The sequence below is a fragment of the Thermobia domestica genome, chromosome 9, assembly GCF_964235325.1.
Source record: "Thermobia domestica chromosome 9, izTheDome1.hap1.1, whole genome shotgun sequence".
Lineage (NCBI taxonomy): Eukaryota > Metazoa > Arthropoda > Insecta > Zygentoma > Lepismatidae > Thermobia > Thermobia domestica.
In genome coordinates this window covers 280,821,778-280,839,582 of record NC_137462.1, presented here as the reverse complement: position 1 = coordinate 280,839,582, position 17,805 = coordinate 280,821,778, and the positions used below count along the sequence as shown (strand labels likewise).

The 17,805-nt window shown below is 31.8% G+C and overlaps 1 protein-coding gene across 2 annotated transcripts in view; it reads left to right on the top strand.

Annotated features, from left to right (window-relative positions):
- The first annotated feature begins 807 nt into the window (after window positions 1-807).
- Window positions 808-17,805, top strand: part of LOC145660711 (visual system homeobox 2-like) — a 402,468-nt gene continuing 385,470 nt past the window's right edge. For both annotated transcript variants that reach the window (XM_081726072.1, XM_081726071.1), the window contains exon 1: window positions 808-2,364. In XM_081726072.1, coding sequence (XP_081582198.1) covers window positions 1,923-2,364 — 442 coding nt within the window. In that variant the 5' untranslated portion in view covers window positions 808-1,922. The remainder of the gene's footprint in view (window positions 2,365-17,805) is intronic.

Genomic DNA, 17,805 nt, shown 5'->3' with positions numbered 1-17,805 from the left:
TTTTACCGATGCAGCCTCCCTCAGAAGCCGCCACTGCATTCTAATAAAATAAGACTTTATTCATACCTCAAGATAGGCGGCCAAATATCGAAAGAGGCAAACTAATTACCAGGAAGATAATGCCCTCACTCCCACCGGTGGCTTGTCGTTAAACAGGCAAGAAAAAAAAAAAAAAAGCCTCTCTAGAGTGTTTGTTTAATACTTGATCCCTAAATCACGAAAACTAAACAAGGGAGCATTCTCACACGCTGTCACTACAACCCATTTAGCAATGCATGTTGGTTATCCTATACATTAACACCTACTCAACATCAAGGCCACTCTTCTGATTAGTCCTAAGCTCGAATAACATGTTTTAGGTTTCGCGGCTCAACGACCATGCTCTTGTATAGCCAGCTAATATTGGAGAGCTTAGAAGCAATGCTCTGTCACTAATTGGTTACGAAAACCACCACTGAATAACTAAGGTTCATTTACAAGTCTCAGCTTTACAATTGCAAAGAATAGGTTTGGGCTCCATGTGTTTATGTGTAATGTTTGACACTGGCATCTCGATGAAGGTGTCGGCCAGTTCTACAAGCAATAATGATTCTCCCGCTGTATACAGCGAGCAAGCAGATAAGGTCGAAAGTTGCATGAAACAGTTCTCTTTGCGGGAAGTCAGTTGGTTTGTCGGGGCGGGCTAATCGAGTTGTAGCCTACCAATCACATGTACAACCGCGCCACCTTATTGGGCAACTCACGGAGCGGCCCACAGACTAGGAGAGGCGTAATCAACACACAATGGCTAATACTAGAAGCTACAGCCGTCCAACAACACCGCCCGGTACTTCAGTTTAAAAATCCGCCAATCTTGGATGACACCGGACGCGGATCTAGTTTTTCGCGTAGCAGACAAGACACCGACCTGTCTCGATTTCCCTCCCTCTCTCTCTCTCTCTCTCTCTCTTTCTCTCTTCCCTATCTTCCTCTCTTTTCCCCTCATTGTCTTTGGAATCAGCAACAGTGGGATCTCCATCGCCATTGTTGAGAGCGTGAGTTGTTGGGGCTACTCACACCACTTTGAAAGTGACAACACAACGACGTGCAGGCGAATACGCTTTCAGAAACAGTCGCCTGGTCGGTAGAAACAGGTTTCTATTTTGTTAAGAGACAAAGATGTGGCAAATGGTTCACCGGAAGCAGACTTCTTTGTTAGCCGGAATCAACATTTGTGAGATTAGGATCTAACCCCCAGACGAACTTTGACAATATGTAATTAGTTATTATTACATAATTAATTGTAAAGACAGTTGGTGAATTGCTGCTACAAGCCAATTCGCTTTTGAAATTTTAAAAACTGTTTGTAACTTGGTTCTTCATTTTTTAATCATCTGATTCTTGACACAGAAGTTCATAATGAGTGTAACAAGTCACTGGATTCATCAGTTGCGCCATACTCAATGCAGTTAGTTATCTCCGTTCATTTACTGGAGATACAGAAGGTACTAAAAGTATATAAACCAAAGATTTAATTACGGATATTAATCGTAATTTCAATAAATTGAAGAAGACTGGAGCTACAGTTTCCTACTGTAAAATGTGTCGTGATGCAAATTCTGAATACTTTGTTTACAGTGATGTGGAATTTCTTAGAGAACAGAAGCAAAAAGGACATTTCTCCAGCATAAGTAACGTTAAAATAACAAAACTGTGAGTGATTGATGACGGAACAGTGTGTGTTTAATAGTAATTTATTACGTAAAAAACAACTTAATTAAGTGTTTCCTACATCGTCTACTGTGCAATCCTAAATGTATACTATTTACAGTTAGTGAATTAATTTGTGATTTTATGAATGAGTACTAGTGACAAATTTCACAAAAATATTAAGAAAATTCTATTTGTTGTGGTTTTAACCAGAACTGTCTACTGTTAATACCATGAACTCTTTACAATCCGACAGAGGAGGTACGATTCACGTCTCAGCACCAAGCGTCCTCGGTTCGAGTTCAATTTCTCAGGTGACCCCACCGACTTCTATGCCGCAAAGATCTCCGTTTGCTATCCAAGAACTGCTGGGCCTAGGCGCCCATAGTGACTCTACTAGTCATCGAAGCCCGACGGCGGGGATTTCGGCAATTACACCAAACACTTACCCAACCCCGAGATCCTTGCTGTCGCAGGCATCTTGTTTCGCGGACCCTTTGAATTCCATGAGCTCCACCAGTCGAATGTATTTCAACGCCCAGGCGGCTGCGGCGGCCGCTTTCCTGCCCAATGTCAACGTCTCGATGCCGTCAAGCATGGCGCCCATGACTCCCGCGACGCCCGGGGTTCTCGGCCTCAACCAAGGCATCAGACACGATACAGCGAATACAACGGGTAAGTAGGAAACAGTTATTTTGTATTTCAATAATACAAGTGTGCAATTATAATTTTTCCTTACTTTTTAATCTAAATGTACTGCTGTTTAGTAGTAATCTTTTGTAGATTAAAATCAAAGTGTTACGTAGGTAGAATGTTTAATTTATGCTACAACTTTTTTAATTATCAAGTATATTAATGAACTAAATATTTGATGGTAAAACTATGAAGTTATTAAACCTATTACACTCTCTACCTTTATTTTTTAAAATAGTTGTGAACAAGAAATACAGGGAGACCTGTTCTGTTTAACTGATAATTTATTACATTATTAATTGACAGCATACTCGGAAAAATTTGCTTCTATAGCTTGAAATTTATTATTATTATTATTATTATTATTATTATTATTATTATTATTATTATTATTATTATTATTATTATTATTATTATTATTATTATTTACGAGAAATTCAAAGTTTGATGTGTAGTCGGATAGCAATGTGAGTTACTGCGGTTAATTCTGTGTTATCTTACTTTATGTATCAACGAGAAATATAACATTATTGACAAACGCTTCTCATTCCGAATTCCTTCGTTGTTTATAGATACAAAATTTAGTGAACTTTCATATTAAGTATAATTATTTTTAATCGTGTAGTAAGATTATTACATGAATATAAATTGTTAATTGAATTAACACATTGTTATAAAACCTTTTTGTTTTCTGGTTAGTATCATTATATACCATATCTACTACAGATATCTTTATGCTTCGGTTCTAATATTTTTAGAAACGCAACATAGCCATATCTTAATTTCACATGTTTACTCAGGTAGGCATAGGCCTATCTTCAGAATAATTTCTAAAATAGTGTGAAAATCATTATTCAGATCATTTAACTGTACCAAGAACATTTTCAAATTTAGAATTTAGTAGTATGTGAATAAGTTTTGTGAGGCGTTTTATTATTATTATTATTATTATTATTATTATTATTATTATTATTATTATTATTATTATTATTATTATTATTATTATTATTATTATTATTATTATGTTAACACTTTACAAGAAAAATACTTTTCAAGTAGCGAATTGTAGTTATCTGTACATTACTAATAAATGTAAATGAAATTTCTGCTTAAAATATCGGTATTCATTAGGTAAAAATAATGAGTTTTAATCGACTAAGTGTTTGAAGTTTATTCATAAATATTCCTGTTATCTTGAGATGTTTTTGCTATCTTGATTTGAGATTAGGGATACAAAAAAATTAGATTTTAGATTAAAGATTTTATTTTAGAACTTCCATTGTTAACCTTTTCCATTGCATTTTAATTTGACTTCAAGATTTCGAAACTTTTTTGCTTGTTAATATCATCATTTCGTGTTAATACACTATTGGCGCAATTGAATAGCCGTGTAACATTTTAAATTGTATTATTATTTTAAAATCAAATGCGATTATAAGTTATGAATGCTTATTGTATAAGTTGAATACTAGTTTCAGAACATATTATATAATTTTCCTTAACCAAGCAGTAATGGTTTCCATTTTATTTATTTTTGTTCTGTGTGAAGTGTTCACTTGAGTATCAGTTCAAACAATTTAATAATTTATTTGTTTGTTTATGTATTTTTATTTGTTTTTTTAATAATAAAGTAAAAACTAAAGTACTTATTGTTATGTTAATAATCAAAATATAGGAATCATGGATGCTTAAAATTTACACTTTTTTTAATGCATCTTGTACATCATAATTAAATCTATAATGAAACATTCTTCTGCCTAAAATTTCAAACAAAAAATACGAAATAATTTTATTCATTACAAAAAAGTGTGACCTGTTTTTGTTACTAAATATTTTATGTAGTAAAAACAGCATTGATACATTTAGGTTTCGCCTTGATATTTTCATTTTGCAATTCGTGTTTTTTTTTCTTTATATATCAAATAAAACAATATATCTCTAAAAATAAAACACAATTCTTGTAAAAGCAATAATCATAGATTGTGCATAGTAGTTCGAATATTTATGACTTCTCCTGGGACAATAATCTGCAAATTTTTCATTAAGATTTTAACTTTTGACCAACCTTTCACATTTATTAAAGCTTTGAATTTGTAAAACATGAAATAAACATAAAGTATTTAACTATACCGTATATTTTCCGCGACATTACAAGTTATTGAGTTTTCCAATATCTAATGGAAAGTATGCACAAAAGTACTCAGAATTAGTAACAGAAATATCTGAAAACGTAAATACAGGTGAAAAATGACCAGAAAAATAACATATCTAATAGCCATAATGGAAAATATTTATTATATTTTGATGTTATACTACACTTATCTTTACTAAGCCGAGCTAAAGCTTCATGAGATATCACAGAAGATATCTAAAGTATTAAACATGCTCTATAATCTAGATAGTTTAATATAAAACGATTCAATAGTATATTTTCTACAAAAGAAATCTATTCATTAGGGACGCTTACCTAGTAGATTATCAGTATTAGTAGCAAAATAAATGCATTTCTTTTCTTATTTATGATTTATATTTAGTATTCTTAGAGGGAGATTCTTTCTGACTATTTAATCTACTTTTATAACAATTAACATAGCACTCAATCTAATAATTTGCATCATTTGCGTCTTGTTCCTAATTAGCTATAGTACAGAATTTTTAACATAAATGAATATCCCTGCTTCGGTAAATGTTTTTTTGTTTCATAAAGTAAACATTAAAAAAGTTTCTATTTGCGTATCTTTGTGTGGAACACAAATAGGTGTTATCATACTCTTCTTCGTTTGGAAAAGTATATATACTCTTCAAAAGTTTTAAATGTTTTACTAATGAACTTTGAAATTTTTAAATTTATTAATTTATTAATTTATTATTCATCTAAGAAGTTTCCAGACGTAGCTTTCGAAATTGATTTATATTAGAATTAATAATAATAATAATAATAATAATAATAATAATAATAATAATAATAATAATAATAATAATAATAATAATAGCATTGAGAACTGTTACTCCAACGTATATTTAAACATACCATGCCTTTGTTCGGAATAATTCGAGAAAAATTCTGATAAAACCTTAGTCAGAATGGCCATTAACAGAGTTTAAATCCAGAATTACCGCATTGCAAAGCGATAACACTAGCCATTAGTTTACGACCGTATTGAAAACATATACTTATTGAATACAATAATGTTGCATCAATATTAATGCAATATAAATACGATTTTTATACATGGTAAATTAAAATATTATTATTCAAAAAATACCGCCAAAAAGGTTAATAGTTTTTCAAAATAAGCAGTACTAATAATAGTAAATATTGTTATCACGTTATTTGTCAAGAATAGGAACTACCAGTATTTTTAACAATAAGTTTCCTTGGGAGGGAGGGCAATATTAAAATGGGTCTTGCGGAAATAGGAATACAAAGTAGAAACTGGATGCAGTTGGCTAAGGATAGAAGTCACTGGAGAGCTTTTGTAAACGCGGCATTGAACCTCCGGGTTCCATAGGCCATACAGTTAGTTAGTTAGTTAGAGTTTTATTTTCTTAAACCAAAGTTATTATTATTATACAAACTACAAACTGTAACTATGTAGTAATCACTACACTGGTCCTAATATTAGTTTGTCCATTGATGTTATAGAGTTTCTGGGCGTTTTCTGGCCTTTTTTTGCTTCTCATTAATTTTTATTTTGTTCCAATATTCTAACGATGCTCAGTATGTAAAAACCCTTCGTATAATTTAGATAGACATTATTACAATTTTCTTAAACTCAATATTGAATGTGATGTCCTGTGTGTAAATGAGTGATCTGCAATTTGCTTTCTGATCAATTGTTTGTGTGTATGAAGTGACCAAATTGTAATACATGCAAGATATTACACTGTATACATTTCGGACGAGCAATATGTTTTTACGTGTCTATTATAGGCGTATATGATCTAAATCTTTTATTACGTTATTCATGAAATTGGATATTTACTTGATTTCACAAATAATAAGCAGGCACGTTGCTCTCTATGCGTATTAGGCTCGCGATAGCAAAACTTGTGTGTCGCGGATTCGAATCCCGTTCTGCATATGCAGTTATGAATTCAGATTTTTTTCGGGCGGGGGGGGGGAGCTCTGTTCTTGATTCCAATAGAGCAGCACGAATCTAAATTCGCGACTTGTTTTTGTCTGGTTAGTTGCAATAACCAACGTATTGCCATTTTCCCTAAGTAACGTTGTAAAGCGTTAGTGTGCATCTGTATCTAATTTCCAAGTTTTTTTTTTAACTTTGAGTTTATACGAGAACGCGCTTTGTTAATTAGAACAAATAGGTTGGGCAAAAGTAGAAACTAATTTTCTTTTAAAATACAAAAAATCTTTACTTTTAAGACTTTTACTTCCGAAAAATCAAACAGAAAAAAAAACAAATATTTCGATGCATGTGTAATTACAGATATTCCAGGAAGGGGCGCACATATATTCTAAGCTGATTCAGCCTCCCCCCCCCCTGAACATGCCTGAATTCAACATTGTACATGTGGATGTTACATATTGATTTCTTCATAATTCATTTTCCTTATTATTCACTCCTTATCGTCTTGTTATCTTAAAGTGCAGAATCGTGGAAATTAAAACTGTAAATATACAATACAATATAAGACTATACAACCATACAACTGTCTGTAGCGCTTATAAATTACAAAGTCAGTACATGACCAACTAAAACGTCCAATTTTCATTTACCTATAAGAAAGTTCATAAACGGAAATATCATACCCAAGAAACATATTTTGTCTAAACTCTAAAATATATCTCCAGTTTGTTTCTTATTACCTTGTAAATAGCTATTCCGCTTTATTTAGATTTTCGTTCAAGAAAATTTATGTTCCTAGTTTGAATTTAGAAGTTTAAACAAAAGGGTAAAAATTACCAACAAAACGTTCTTGCATCTTGCACACATGTTACCATGATCTATTAAGATTTGTTATTTTGTGGCTGAAACAGGTATACAATAGTAAATTGTTTATAAAGTACACTTTTCACTAATGAAAAATTTCCAGTATAATTAAATACTTTCTAACTATATTCTTTATACATATTATTTCTTCGTATATTTCATTACTTTTCCCACTCATTTACTATCTAATATTAGCGATAAATATTTAGTTACATTGTAAGAACTTGTTTTTACATATATCGACATAATCTTTTAAAAAAGCACTTTTTTCCGTTAATAAGTTGATTTTCGTTTTGAAAAAAAAATGGCCATTAATCATCTGGAACATTCTTTCTGCAACAACAACTTTGAGTTTAACGCAAGTTAATTAATCATAATGTCGAGGTAATTCTCCATTCATTTGCATAATCACAAAATAATGTGAAAATCAGAAAAGTTTGACTCATACTTCGACCCACAGACACTTGTTATTACAATTAGTTCACAAATTTAGTCTTATTAGTTCTAGTCAGTGTTACACTAAGGATTTTCATTAAAATCCCCACCTCTTATTTTTATGTTTAGCTATTTTGGAAATAACTCTATGACTCAATAATAAAAGAAATATGATCATTTTGGAAACTAGGCCTTTTTACGATATATTATTAAATTAATCTATAGCTGTTATCAAGACTTTGCATATAATACCAAAAAAAATTGAGTACCCGATAGGATAATTATAACCTCAAAAGTTGCGCATCTAAATTGTCAGCAAAGCAAGGATCTCAAACAATAATTAGTTTATGAATTATTTATGTAATATTGCTCAAATACTATGTAAATCGCTGTTTATTTTGAAAAAAATCTTTTTATAACCTTTATATTTTTCGAGAAACCTCGGAGGGCCAAATGAGGTGCAAATTGTACCCCACTTATATTTCTCTATGATAGCTCTTCATGTAGTAACTATTAGCTTTCCATTTTTCTTATAGACGACTTTAAATAATTTTTGTATAGAAAGTGTTATTTTTCGTTTTAGAAAAAAAGTACCATTGTTTGATTGGGGTAGAAAATGTACCCCACTCGGAACTCTGTGAAAATAATTTTAATTATTGCAACATGCATTCTTTTACATTTGGGCTGACACTTTTGCTTCATAACATAATAAATTCTGAGGTAAATATGCAAATTCTTTGGATACGGTATAGACATGGCGTTATTTGTAACGTGCAAATGAAAGAACTATTCCTAGAATTTCAAAGACTTTTCCTGGCACTTTCTCCTACAATGAGAAATAGATATCATGGAGCTGTACATTTTCCATTGGGTAATTTATTGTCAATTTCTTTCTTTTTATTTATTTTAATAACAACTTATAAGAAGTATTGGAATACTGTGTACAGAAGGAAACTTCATAGCCAATTTATTCTCTTTTTTGCAATTTCTAAAACAATATAACATCAGAAAAATAATAAACACTCATAGATGAAAATACAGATCAAGTTAGCCTATATCTAGTTGCAACATAATAGGAAACAAATTAAGGACTGTTTAAAAAAAACATAAACCGTCGATTATATTTTCGTTTATTTATCTATATAAATATAAATCCTACAGTGATAGCTAGAAATAATTATATACCTACTCACTTAAGCCATTATTTGTAAACACCCATAGAGATATGTGATAGAGCAACTTTGTAATAGATAATATTATTTTTCTTCGTGGCCTGCAATATCATATAAAGGAAAGAAAACAATCAGAACAAATTGCCATCGGAAGATATTTCGTGAATGATATAATGAATAAACCGATTTTGTTGTAGTTATTTTAGCAGAATTTTGTTCTCCCTGTATCAAAGAAACTTGTTTGTAAATTGCTTAATTTGTTATAAGGTGATTGACAAGAAAAACATGAATGAGAGTTTTATGGTAACTCTACAAAACAACGATCTCACAAAGAATTACATGAACGAAGTTACCTAATTATCATTGTGCGAACGCATCCTAAATATATTATCTTGTCTTATACCAACCAAATTGATGCTATGTAGCCATAACCATAACCAAATCATCAATTTAAAAATATGTATACAACGAACCAATAGCACTTAAAAGTACTGCTTGAAAATTCGGCTTATGAGTGTTTATATGAGTATTTAAATTCGGGATATTCATAGTATAGCTAAATCAAACACTCAATTCTTTATTCAAACTAGCAGTTGAGTTATTATTTTAGTTGATTGCATATTGAACACAAAAAATATATATTTACTGATAGTGCTCAGCATTTCTATTTATGGTTACTATTCATAAATGTTTCTTTTATATGCTAAATCATATCTTCAAAGTAAGAAATATATCAAATATTCGTGAAATATATCAACTGTAGGACTTTGTCTTTGGACAGTATTATACACCGTATAGTGTATGCTCCTTTAACAGGTATTACACCTAATACACTTAAGGTGTTGATATGTTCTGATCCTTCGTGAAATTATATCAGCGAGTGCATTTTCCTGTTCGGAACATGATAGAATTTTAGCTAATGAACTTAGCAAGTTTTCATGCACAATTATCATTGATAATTAATTAATGGTTGTTCAGGGAAAAATACAAATACAAAAGGGCGGGAACCTTTTATAAACAATGAGGCTGAAGTATTTTTATTGATTAAATTTTAAAACAACAAACATGTTCTACACAAGAGATAGACATATTCCATATATTTATCAGACAATTGCATAACTAATCTAAATATTCAGATCATTTACTTCAAATTTCGTAAACCTTTTGATTTAATTTATTGTCTAACTTAGAATTTTTTTCCAAAATTTGAGAAAGACAATTGGAAATAATTATTATTTCGTCATTTGTCTACCTGTGAATAAAGTGGTATTAACAAGTTAGTAATGAAACTTACGTTTAATGGATCACCATGTGTGTAAGGTATATACAAGTTTCATTCAAAGTATATGCTACAATTACTTCAAACTTTCACATCAGAAAACTCACCGCGAACTTACCATAGACAAGTGTGACTATGGTTAATCGTCAGAAACCATTAAGTGTCTCGAAGTTTCTTTTTTTTAAAGTCCATAATTGAATAGGAAGCGTACCAATTTGAACAAATATCATTGTCAAAGTTTATTTTAAAACGTCGAGGAAACATAAAACTTCCGACGAAATGTATTACTTTTATATATAGCTATATTAGTATTTACAGTTGGTCTTAACAGTAGGTCACAGAAGTTACTCCCTGTTCAGTAAGAACATTTGTAGCTGTAGCTTCGCATAGACATGATTGTCTTTTGCTTTTTGGATTAAAATATCCAATATATTTCAACAAAAAATTTCTTGTACGCCTTATATCTGGAGACCTACGTATAATGCAGCCAAACCCAAACTATTACTTAATTCAGTGTGATGTGCTTATTCCGTGGAAAATACAAAAACTCAATTTAGGGGCCATTCAAAAATTTTGTGGCCCCCTGATCGAGAAAGTAATTATTAGCCAAAATCGCAGTCTTTTGATCCATTTTTGGTTTTCCTAATTTTCGTTATCTTGATCGATATATTACATAGAGTAGGCACATGAAAGATGTTCAGTTTCTTTATCATAGCTTGAAGGCGACTTATGTTAAAGATAGTTTGAAAATATTTTATTTTATAGTATACAACAGCATAACCTCAATTAATTCGTAATTATGTATGTGGTGTAAAAGTGTTACTATTGTTTGGTTACTTTACTTATGTAATTATCTTTTTCGTTGTTTGTAATTAACGTAATAAACCAACTTATTTTTATCCGTAATTGCGCCTAAAGCATTAGAAACGTAATTATAGACCGCGTCACCTGAAATGGGGGTTGACGTTAGCCAATAAGCTTGCAGTGCTCTAATTCCAAACCTTCAGTGAGGAATTTAATCTTCGTAATTGATTTTCTTCGTATTTATGGTCATTTACGAATGTTTAGATACCTCACTGAAGATTTGGCAACAGTGCACTGCAGGCTTATTGGTTGACGCCATACGCCAATTCGAGTGACGCGGACTACAGTTTAAAATTTAGAATTAACCCTTAATTATTCCATAATTTCACTTTCCCGAAATTTACTAATTGTTTTGATGACAAACTAATGTAGGTATATTTCAAGTGAAACACTACAAACTATTGATTGCGTCTAAAATGCTCCATAACTATCTCTGAAAATTGAATATATTACTTATTCTATATTTACACTTTTAAACTTAAACTTTATTTACTTTTACGATTTATTCATGATAAGGACAGTAGAGTGTAGGCACATTGAGGGATTGCTGAGGATCTGACGTAATACTGCATTATATATAGACCCATTTCTCTAATATTGCACGATGTGTCATTCTTTATGTTTGCATATAACAGTTCATCCTTATACTGCTAATATATACAAGAATATATGTGTGAGTGTGTCATAATATTTTTACATACAAAGAAGCCACCCAAAGCCACCAAATTTTGTACACAGAAATCAGAAGCCACCTTCACCAGATCTAATCGTGTACTAAGCAGTTTCTTTTTTAAAAAAAATTTGGTTCTAGGGGGGGATTAAGGGGTCTGAAGATTGAAAAATTGTAAAGTATCTAAAATTCTTCAAAGTTAGACAAACTAAGCCACTCCATTGTGCTACAGGTTACGTATGTTCAATCCGTGCAAGAAACTGGCATTTCTGCTGGTACATAATATACTATTACTCACATATGTAATATAAGAGTAGGTTATTAATAATCTAGACCAATGGTTCTCAACCGATGTGTCGCGACACACTGGTATGTCACGTAATTCTCTAAGGTGGTCGCAAAAATTTAGAATTTAAAAATCATGAATAATTTAATAATAATTAGTTAAAATAGAGACAATCTGTACCAGTCAACGCCTGCAGTGCAGCTGCTTAGTGCTATATTGGGCCATTATAAAAACCAATTGGTTTCACTATTATAATACACATTATTATTATTAGGCCTATTTATAATTAAAAAATATCAAATAAGTGTTTCGCGATGTCCTAGATGAACAGTAAACTGTGTAGTGAGTCAAAAAGGTTGAGAACCACTGATCTAGAGCTATTCATATTATTTGCAGACTTGACTAGACAATTTCCTGATCATAATACTGTACCTTATCTGACCAATCGATATAAAAGTTTTAACAATATGAAGTAGGTTATACGAAATTGGAATATTTTAATGTATTGGAACAACGCAAGTTGTAGGGCTAAATCAATACAATTTTAGTTGAGAATTATTATGTCCTGTAACATATTAAAATATTTTTTCCCTTGGCAATTGTATGGCTTTATTTTATACCCGCATTAACTTGTAGTGATTTGCTGTTTGGCTGCTCGGTAGATCAAATTAACTAGTTCTGCAAAGTCTTAATTTATCATCAGAAGTTGTTTCAATAACTTCGAAGTGGTGATAACAAAAAGGACCTGCTGTTGTTTACGCAACTGCGAAGATTTGTTTCTTTATGGTAAAATTTGTCCTTTCACGATGAGTAATAAATCATAGTATCGGCCAACGATGGATGCAGAGAAAAATAATAAGTCTATGATGCTCAGGTGGGCACGTCATGTAGTCAGGAATGGAAAAAAGTAGGAAAGCTCTCAAAGTTTTAATTGGGAATCCAGCTGGAAAACGACCATTAGGAAGACGTAGGCACAGGTGGGAGGACAATATTAAGATGGATCTCGCAAAAACAGAAATACAAAGTAGAAACTGGATCCAGTTGACTAAGGATAGAAGTCAACGGAGAGCTTTTGTGAACGTGGCATTGAATCTCCAAGTTCCATAGGACGTACAGTTAGTTAGTTAGTTAATACTATAAAATTTGAAACATTGAGCCTAGAATGCAACAAAATTTCATTGTATATTATATTTGTTGTTCGTATATTTTAATACCAGTAGCAAACATTACCAACATTTTGCTTTTTTTTTAAAAAAAAATGTAAAGGTTAATTTGTGTTATTTCCCGATTTAGCAAATTAAAAGTTAAGAGAAGGATTCTCACGGAGCAAGATGAGACAGAATTTTCATGAAAGAATACTAGATTGAGTCATAGCTCTGTCAATAGAAACAGACATTCATACTCCAAGACGAGCTCGTACTTTCACGACAAGTTTTCGAGACGAGACAGACTCTCTCGACATCTCAATTCTCGTCTCGTAGACAACTTTAACAGATTTTCCTTTTTCAGAGAAGTAGATAAATTGATTTTTATTTTGATTTGTTGTTTAATGAGATTGTCGTCGATTACAGTTTTTGAGGACTAACTTACTTAGTAAAATATACGTATTTGAATGGCTAGTTATATAATTCCTTAGGGAAAGCAACCGCTTTTGTACCATATCCTGCGCCATATAGAGTCTATTCAATCTCTGTTGCTAATTTGATATTTTTTTTACTGATTTCTCCTACTTACGTGGCACACAGAATATAATATAATGTTATCTTTCTGAAAGAATTTTCACTGTTTCTTATATTGGATATCTCAACTTTTAGTTTTTAACTGTTGTAGTTTTAAAACGGGTACCCATTCTTCCAATAAGCCATAACACTTATATTCCGCAACGAAGTCTTTCTACTGACCGAGTGGTCTGAGGCTTTAAGCTGATGATTGTGAGGCGGAACCCATTGGGAGATCAAGTCCCTCTGAAGGATATGGGCACTTTTGTCGATGGTTTCGTCTTCACGTTCCTATCGAGACTAGTAGTCATGAAGAATATAGAAAGTGAAAATTATTATTATTATTATTATTATTATTATTATTATTATTATTATTATTATTATTATTATTATTATTATTATTATTATTATTATTATTATTATTATTATTATTATTATTATTATAAGTATTCTGATTGTTGGCAGATCCTGGCACTGAGTTTTTTTTCTCGATCTTCAGCTGCTCTTTTAACTCCCACTATTTTCTTATATTTTTGAAATCATCGATCACTTTGTGTTCTTCTTCCTATTTCTCACATTTCTTCCATCTTTCGTTCTATATATAGTGGTATGAAGAAGACAATTTCTTCGCAAGAAGTGTTCAATCCAATTGGCCTTCCTACGAAAGATGCTTGGCCAGAAGCGTCCTCTTCTCTCCTACCAGTTTTAAAATATCTTTGTTTGTTACTCTCGCTGCCTATTTTATCTTCTCCATCTTCCTCCAACACCACATTTCGAAGCTCTCTAAATATTTCTTCTCTCACTTCCGGAATGTCCAAGTATCTGAACCATAAAGTCCAATACTCCATATATAGCACTTTACCGATTTCTTCCTTAGTCCAATATTAAGCCTGCTAATTAAGAGTGATCTTTTCTTGTTGAATGCTTCTTTCGCGATGGCAAAGAGAACATCAGAGTGGATAATAGATTTTTCTCTTTTAAAATGGTAAACTCCTCATTTCTAGTGGAAGTGGTCTCTGTTTCGATTTCAGGTCATGAAAATTTGTCGTAAACAATATCGTGTCTGTGACTTTTCTCCATGTTCTACTATTTTCTTCCACATTCTCACAGGGGCAGATCCAGGACCGACTTCTGGGGGGGGGGGAGAATGGGTTGTCATACTGCTACTTTTAAGGGCTCCAAACTTCGGGATGGGTTTTATTTATATATATAAAATAAGAAAGTTTCCTCTTCTGGGGGAGTGATCTCCCCCCTGAATCCGCTCCTGCATTCTCATTGTATCAATTGAATAATTATTTGATAATCACTCACTTTCCTTATTCACTCGTTTCCTTTAACTTACAAGGCATAATAAGATTAGAAATTCCATTTCATTTTTCATTTGATATTCCTCCGCCCACACCAAAAGAAAACAAGCAGTATTGCTTCTAAGCTCATTTAATACTTCTGAACAGTATTGTCCACGAGATACGACGAACGTTTCTGAATTTGAGACAAGATTAGACACATTAGAATTCTAGTCCCGTTTTCAAGACGAGACAAAAAAAAAATCATGAGTTTCGTAAACAACGCAAATTCATCCAAGTTTCAGAACTCATACATTGCCTCATGAGTCAAAACATAAAATTAGAAATTGATAAGGTGATTATACCAACACAATGAAGAGCATTTATGAACATTTAAGAGTACACAAGTCATTAAACAATATGCTCCAAAACAATAAATATTATTGGAATGATGTTAGATATATCAAACCCTTCGTGATCCTCTCATGAAACGGAAGGATTTTAATAGCTTCTAGAGGATTTTTTAAAGAATCAGATTAGATTTTGTACATAGATTTACAGAACAAGTGGTGAAAAAATTAGTCTCGAGACAAGCGAAAAATTAGAGAATCTAGACGAGGCTTCTTTAAAATTTACGAGACGAAACGAGAAAACCTTATTTGTTTGCCTCTTCTCTTGTCGTTTACATCATCAATTTCAATGTCACACATTGCATCATGGTCCCTTACGTGTAACCCTCATTTTCAGTAGACCCATTTCTTCTGCATTCCTCAATTTGTACCTAAATAAGTTGTGAACTCAAGGTACTATCTCTCATTCTTATATGTATTTTGTCCTCAGACAAAATGCCCTAGGCTCTATTATATACTCTTTAGATGATTACGAAAAGTGTTGGGTTCTTTAGCACATGCTTCTGAATAAAAACCATTATTTAGTTTCAACCGACAACTAACCTACACGTACAACAACGATTACGAAAGTGGGTAGCAAGATTCAAGCATTCACGAATTATCCTACGAATGGCGCTACGTCAAACTAACAATATTTATGAAATAATATTATTCAGAAAAATTGTTATAATTTTACATTTTGTCTAAATTTTTTTCAGGGTATTGGAACTATTAAGATTTAAGAAATTTTTCTTCAGTTTTAAACAATAATTCTATAAAATATTTGAAGCTTGTGTCTAACAGTCCAAACAGCACGTCTTCGTTCGGTAAAATATGGGAAGAAAATGGATTTGAAATTCAAAATAATCTTCTAAGCAGTATTGACCACGAGATGAGAAATAAGGTTTCCTCATCTCGTATTGATTCTCGAAAACATTTTCTCGTCCAATTCAGTGATGGTAATCCGTGAGGAGAATCAAATATTGTGGGACTTTTTGAAAATGATTTCTGGAAATGGGATAAAGGAAATTTTCAAAAAATTGGCATGATTTATGGGATTTTTCATATCTCTCTCCCATTGACACCAAGAAAATTGACTAGGGACTAGAAGACAAATGGGTCTTGAATAGACGTGGAAATAAAGCCATTGTCATTTTTTTTACAATGAAATTAATGTTAGTGTAATGTTAATTCTAGTTTTCTATTTAAAAAAAGAGAGAGAGAAAGAACGGAATTAACGGAACAAAATGTATCATACTAAAAGACTGAAGAATGAAAGTTTATCTACTTTTATTACATTTAATAGAAGATCATAACTCAAAAATGTGATGGAAATACTAAACTGATAAGAAAATGTACTTATTTTCATAATCATTTTCAATTATTTCTTTCAATTAAGGAAAATATGTGTTCATAAGCTATTCGATAAACGTAGAGAATCGGATTTTTTGGATAATTCACTCATACAGCATATGTATTGAAGAAAATGAATTATATATACTAATTTCATTGTTCCTGTATCGAAACTTTTGAAAATTTTGATATTAGTATAACGTGGGAAATTCAAGAACAAAATAGGAATTTCTGCATCCCAAAATAGAATTTTATAACTTTTCAGGTTGGCATCACTGATTTCATCTCATGTTGTAAGTCTATGTAGAAAATTTTTATCTTAATTTCGTCTTGAAGTTACCAGAATCCTTTCACATCATAAGAGGTGCACGAAAGTTATGAAATGACAACACTTAAATAATATTTATTATTGGAGTATATTGTATAATGACTTGTATTGGTTTGAACGCTGATAAATCCTCTTCATTATGTTCGTATAATAATTTTATCAATTTATAGTTTTTATAACATGAATCACATAACACTAAATTGGTGTTTGAGATCTAAGATTAGAGTGAACTAGTATTCATCACGAAACTCTAGAAATTCATTGTCTCGTCTCGAAAACGAATCAAGAATTCCAGTTTTTTATCTCGTCTCGAATTTGAAACTGTACTTTCCGTTTGGACTCTTGTCTCATTTTAGGCAAGAATCGAGGCGAGAAATTTCTCGTTTCGTGGGTAACAGTAACTATACTTTTCATTGTTTTTCTATTGGCTGTACTTAATGTATGTTCTTATTTTTATTTTGTAAGTATATAGCCTACTGGTATAGGTCAGTAGGATAGAACTTATAAGCATTGCTTGTAAGAAACAATTCATACGCATGAAAGTTAGGATTAGGAATTAGATTTCTGGGCTTTCGTCATCTTTCGTCCATGTTAGCCGGTCACGTATGAGAGATGGCGTCCCTCGGTGATCACACTATCCGAGGAAAGGGAAGGAAGAAAGGATTGAGGAAGGAAGAAAGCGGCCTGAGAC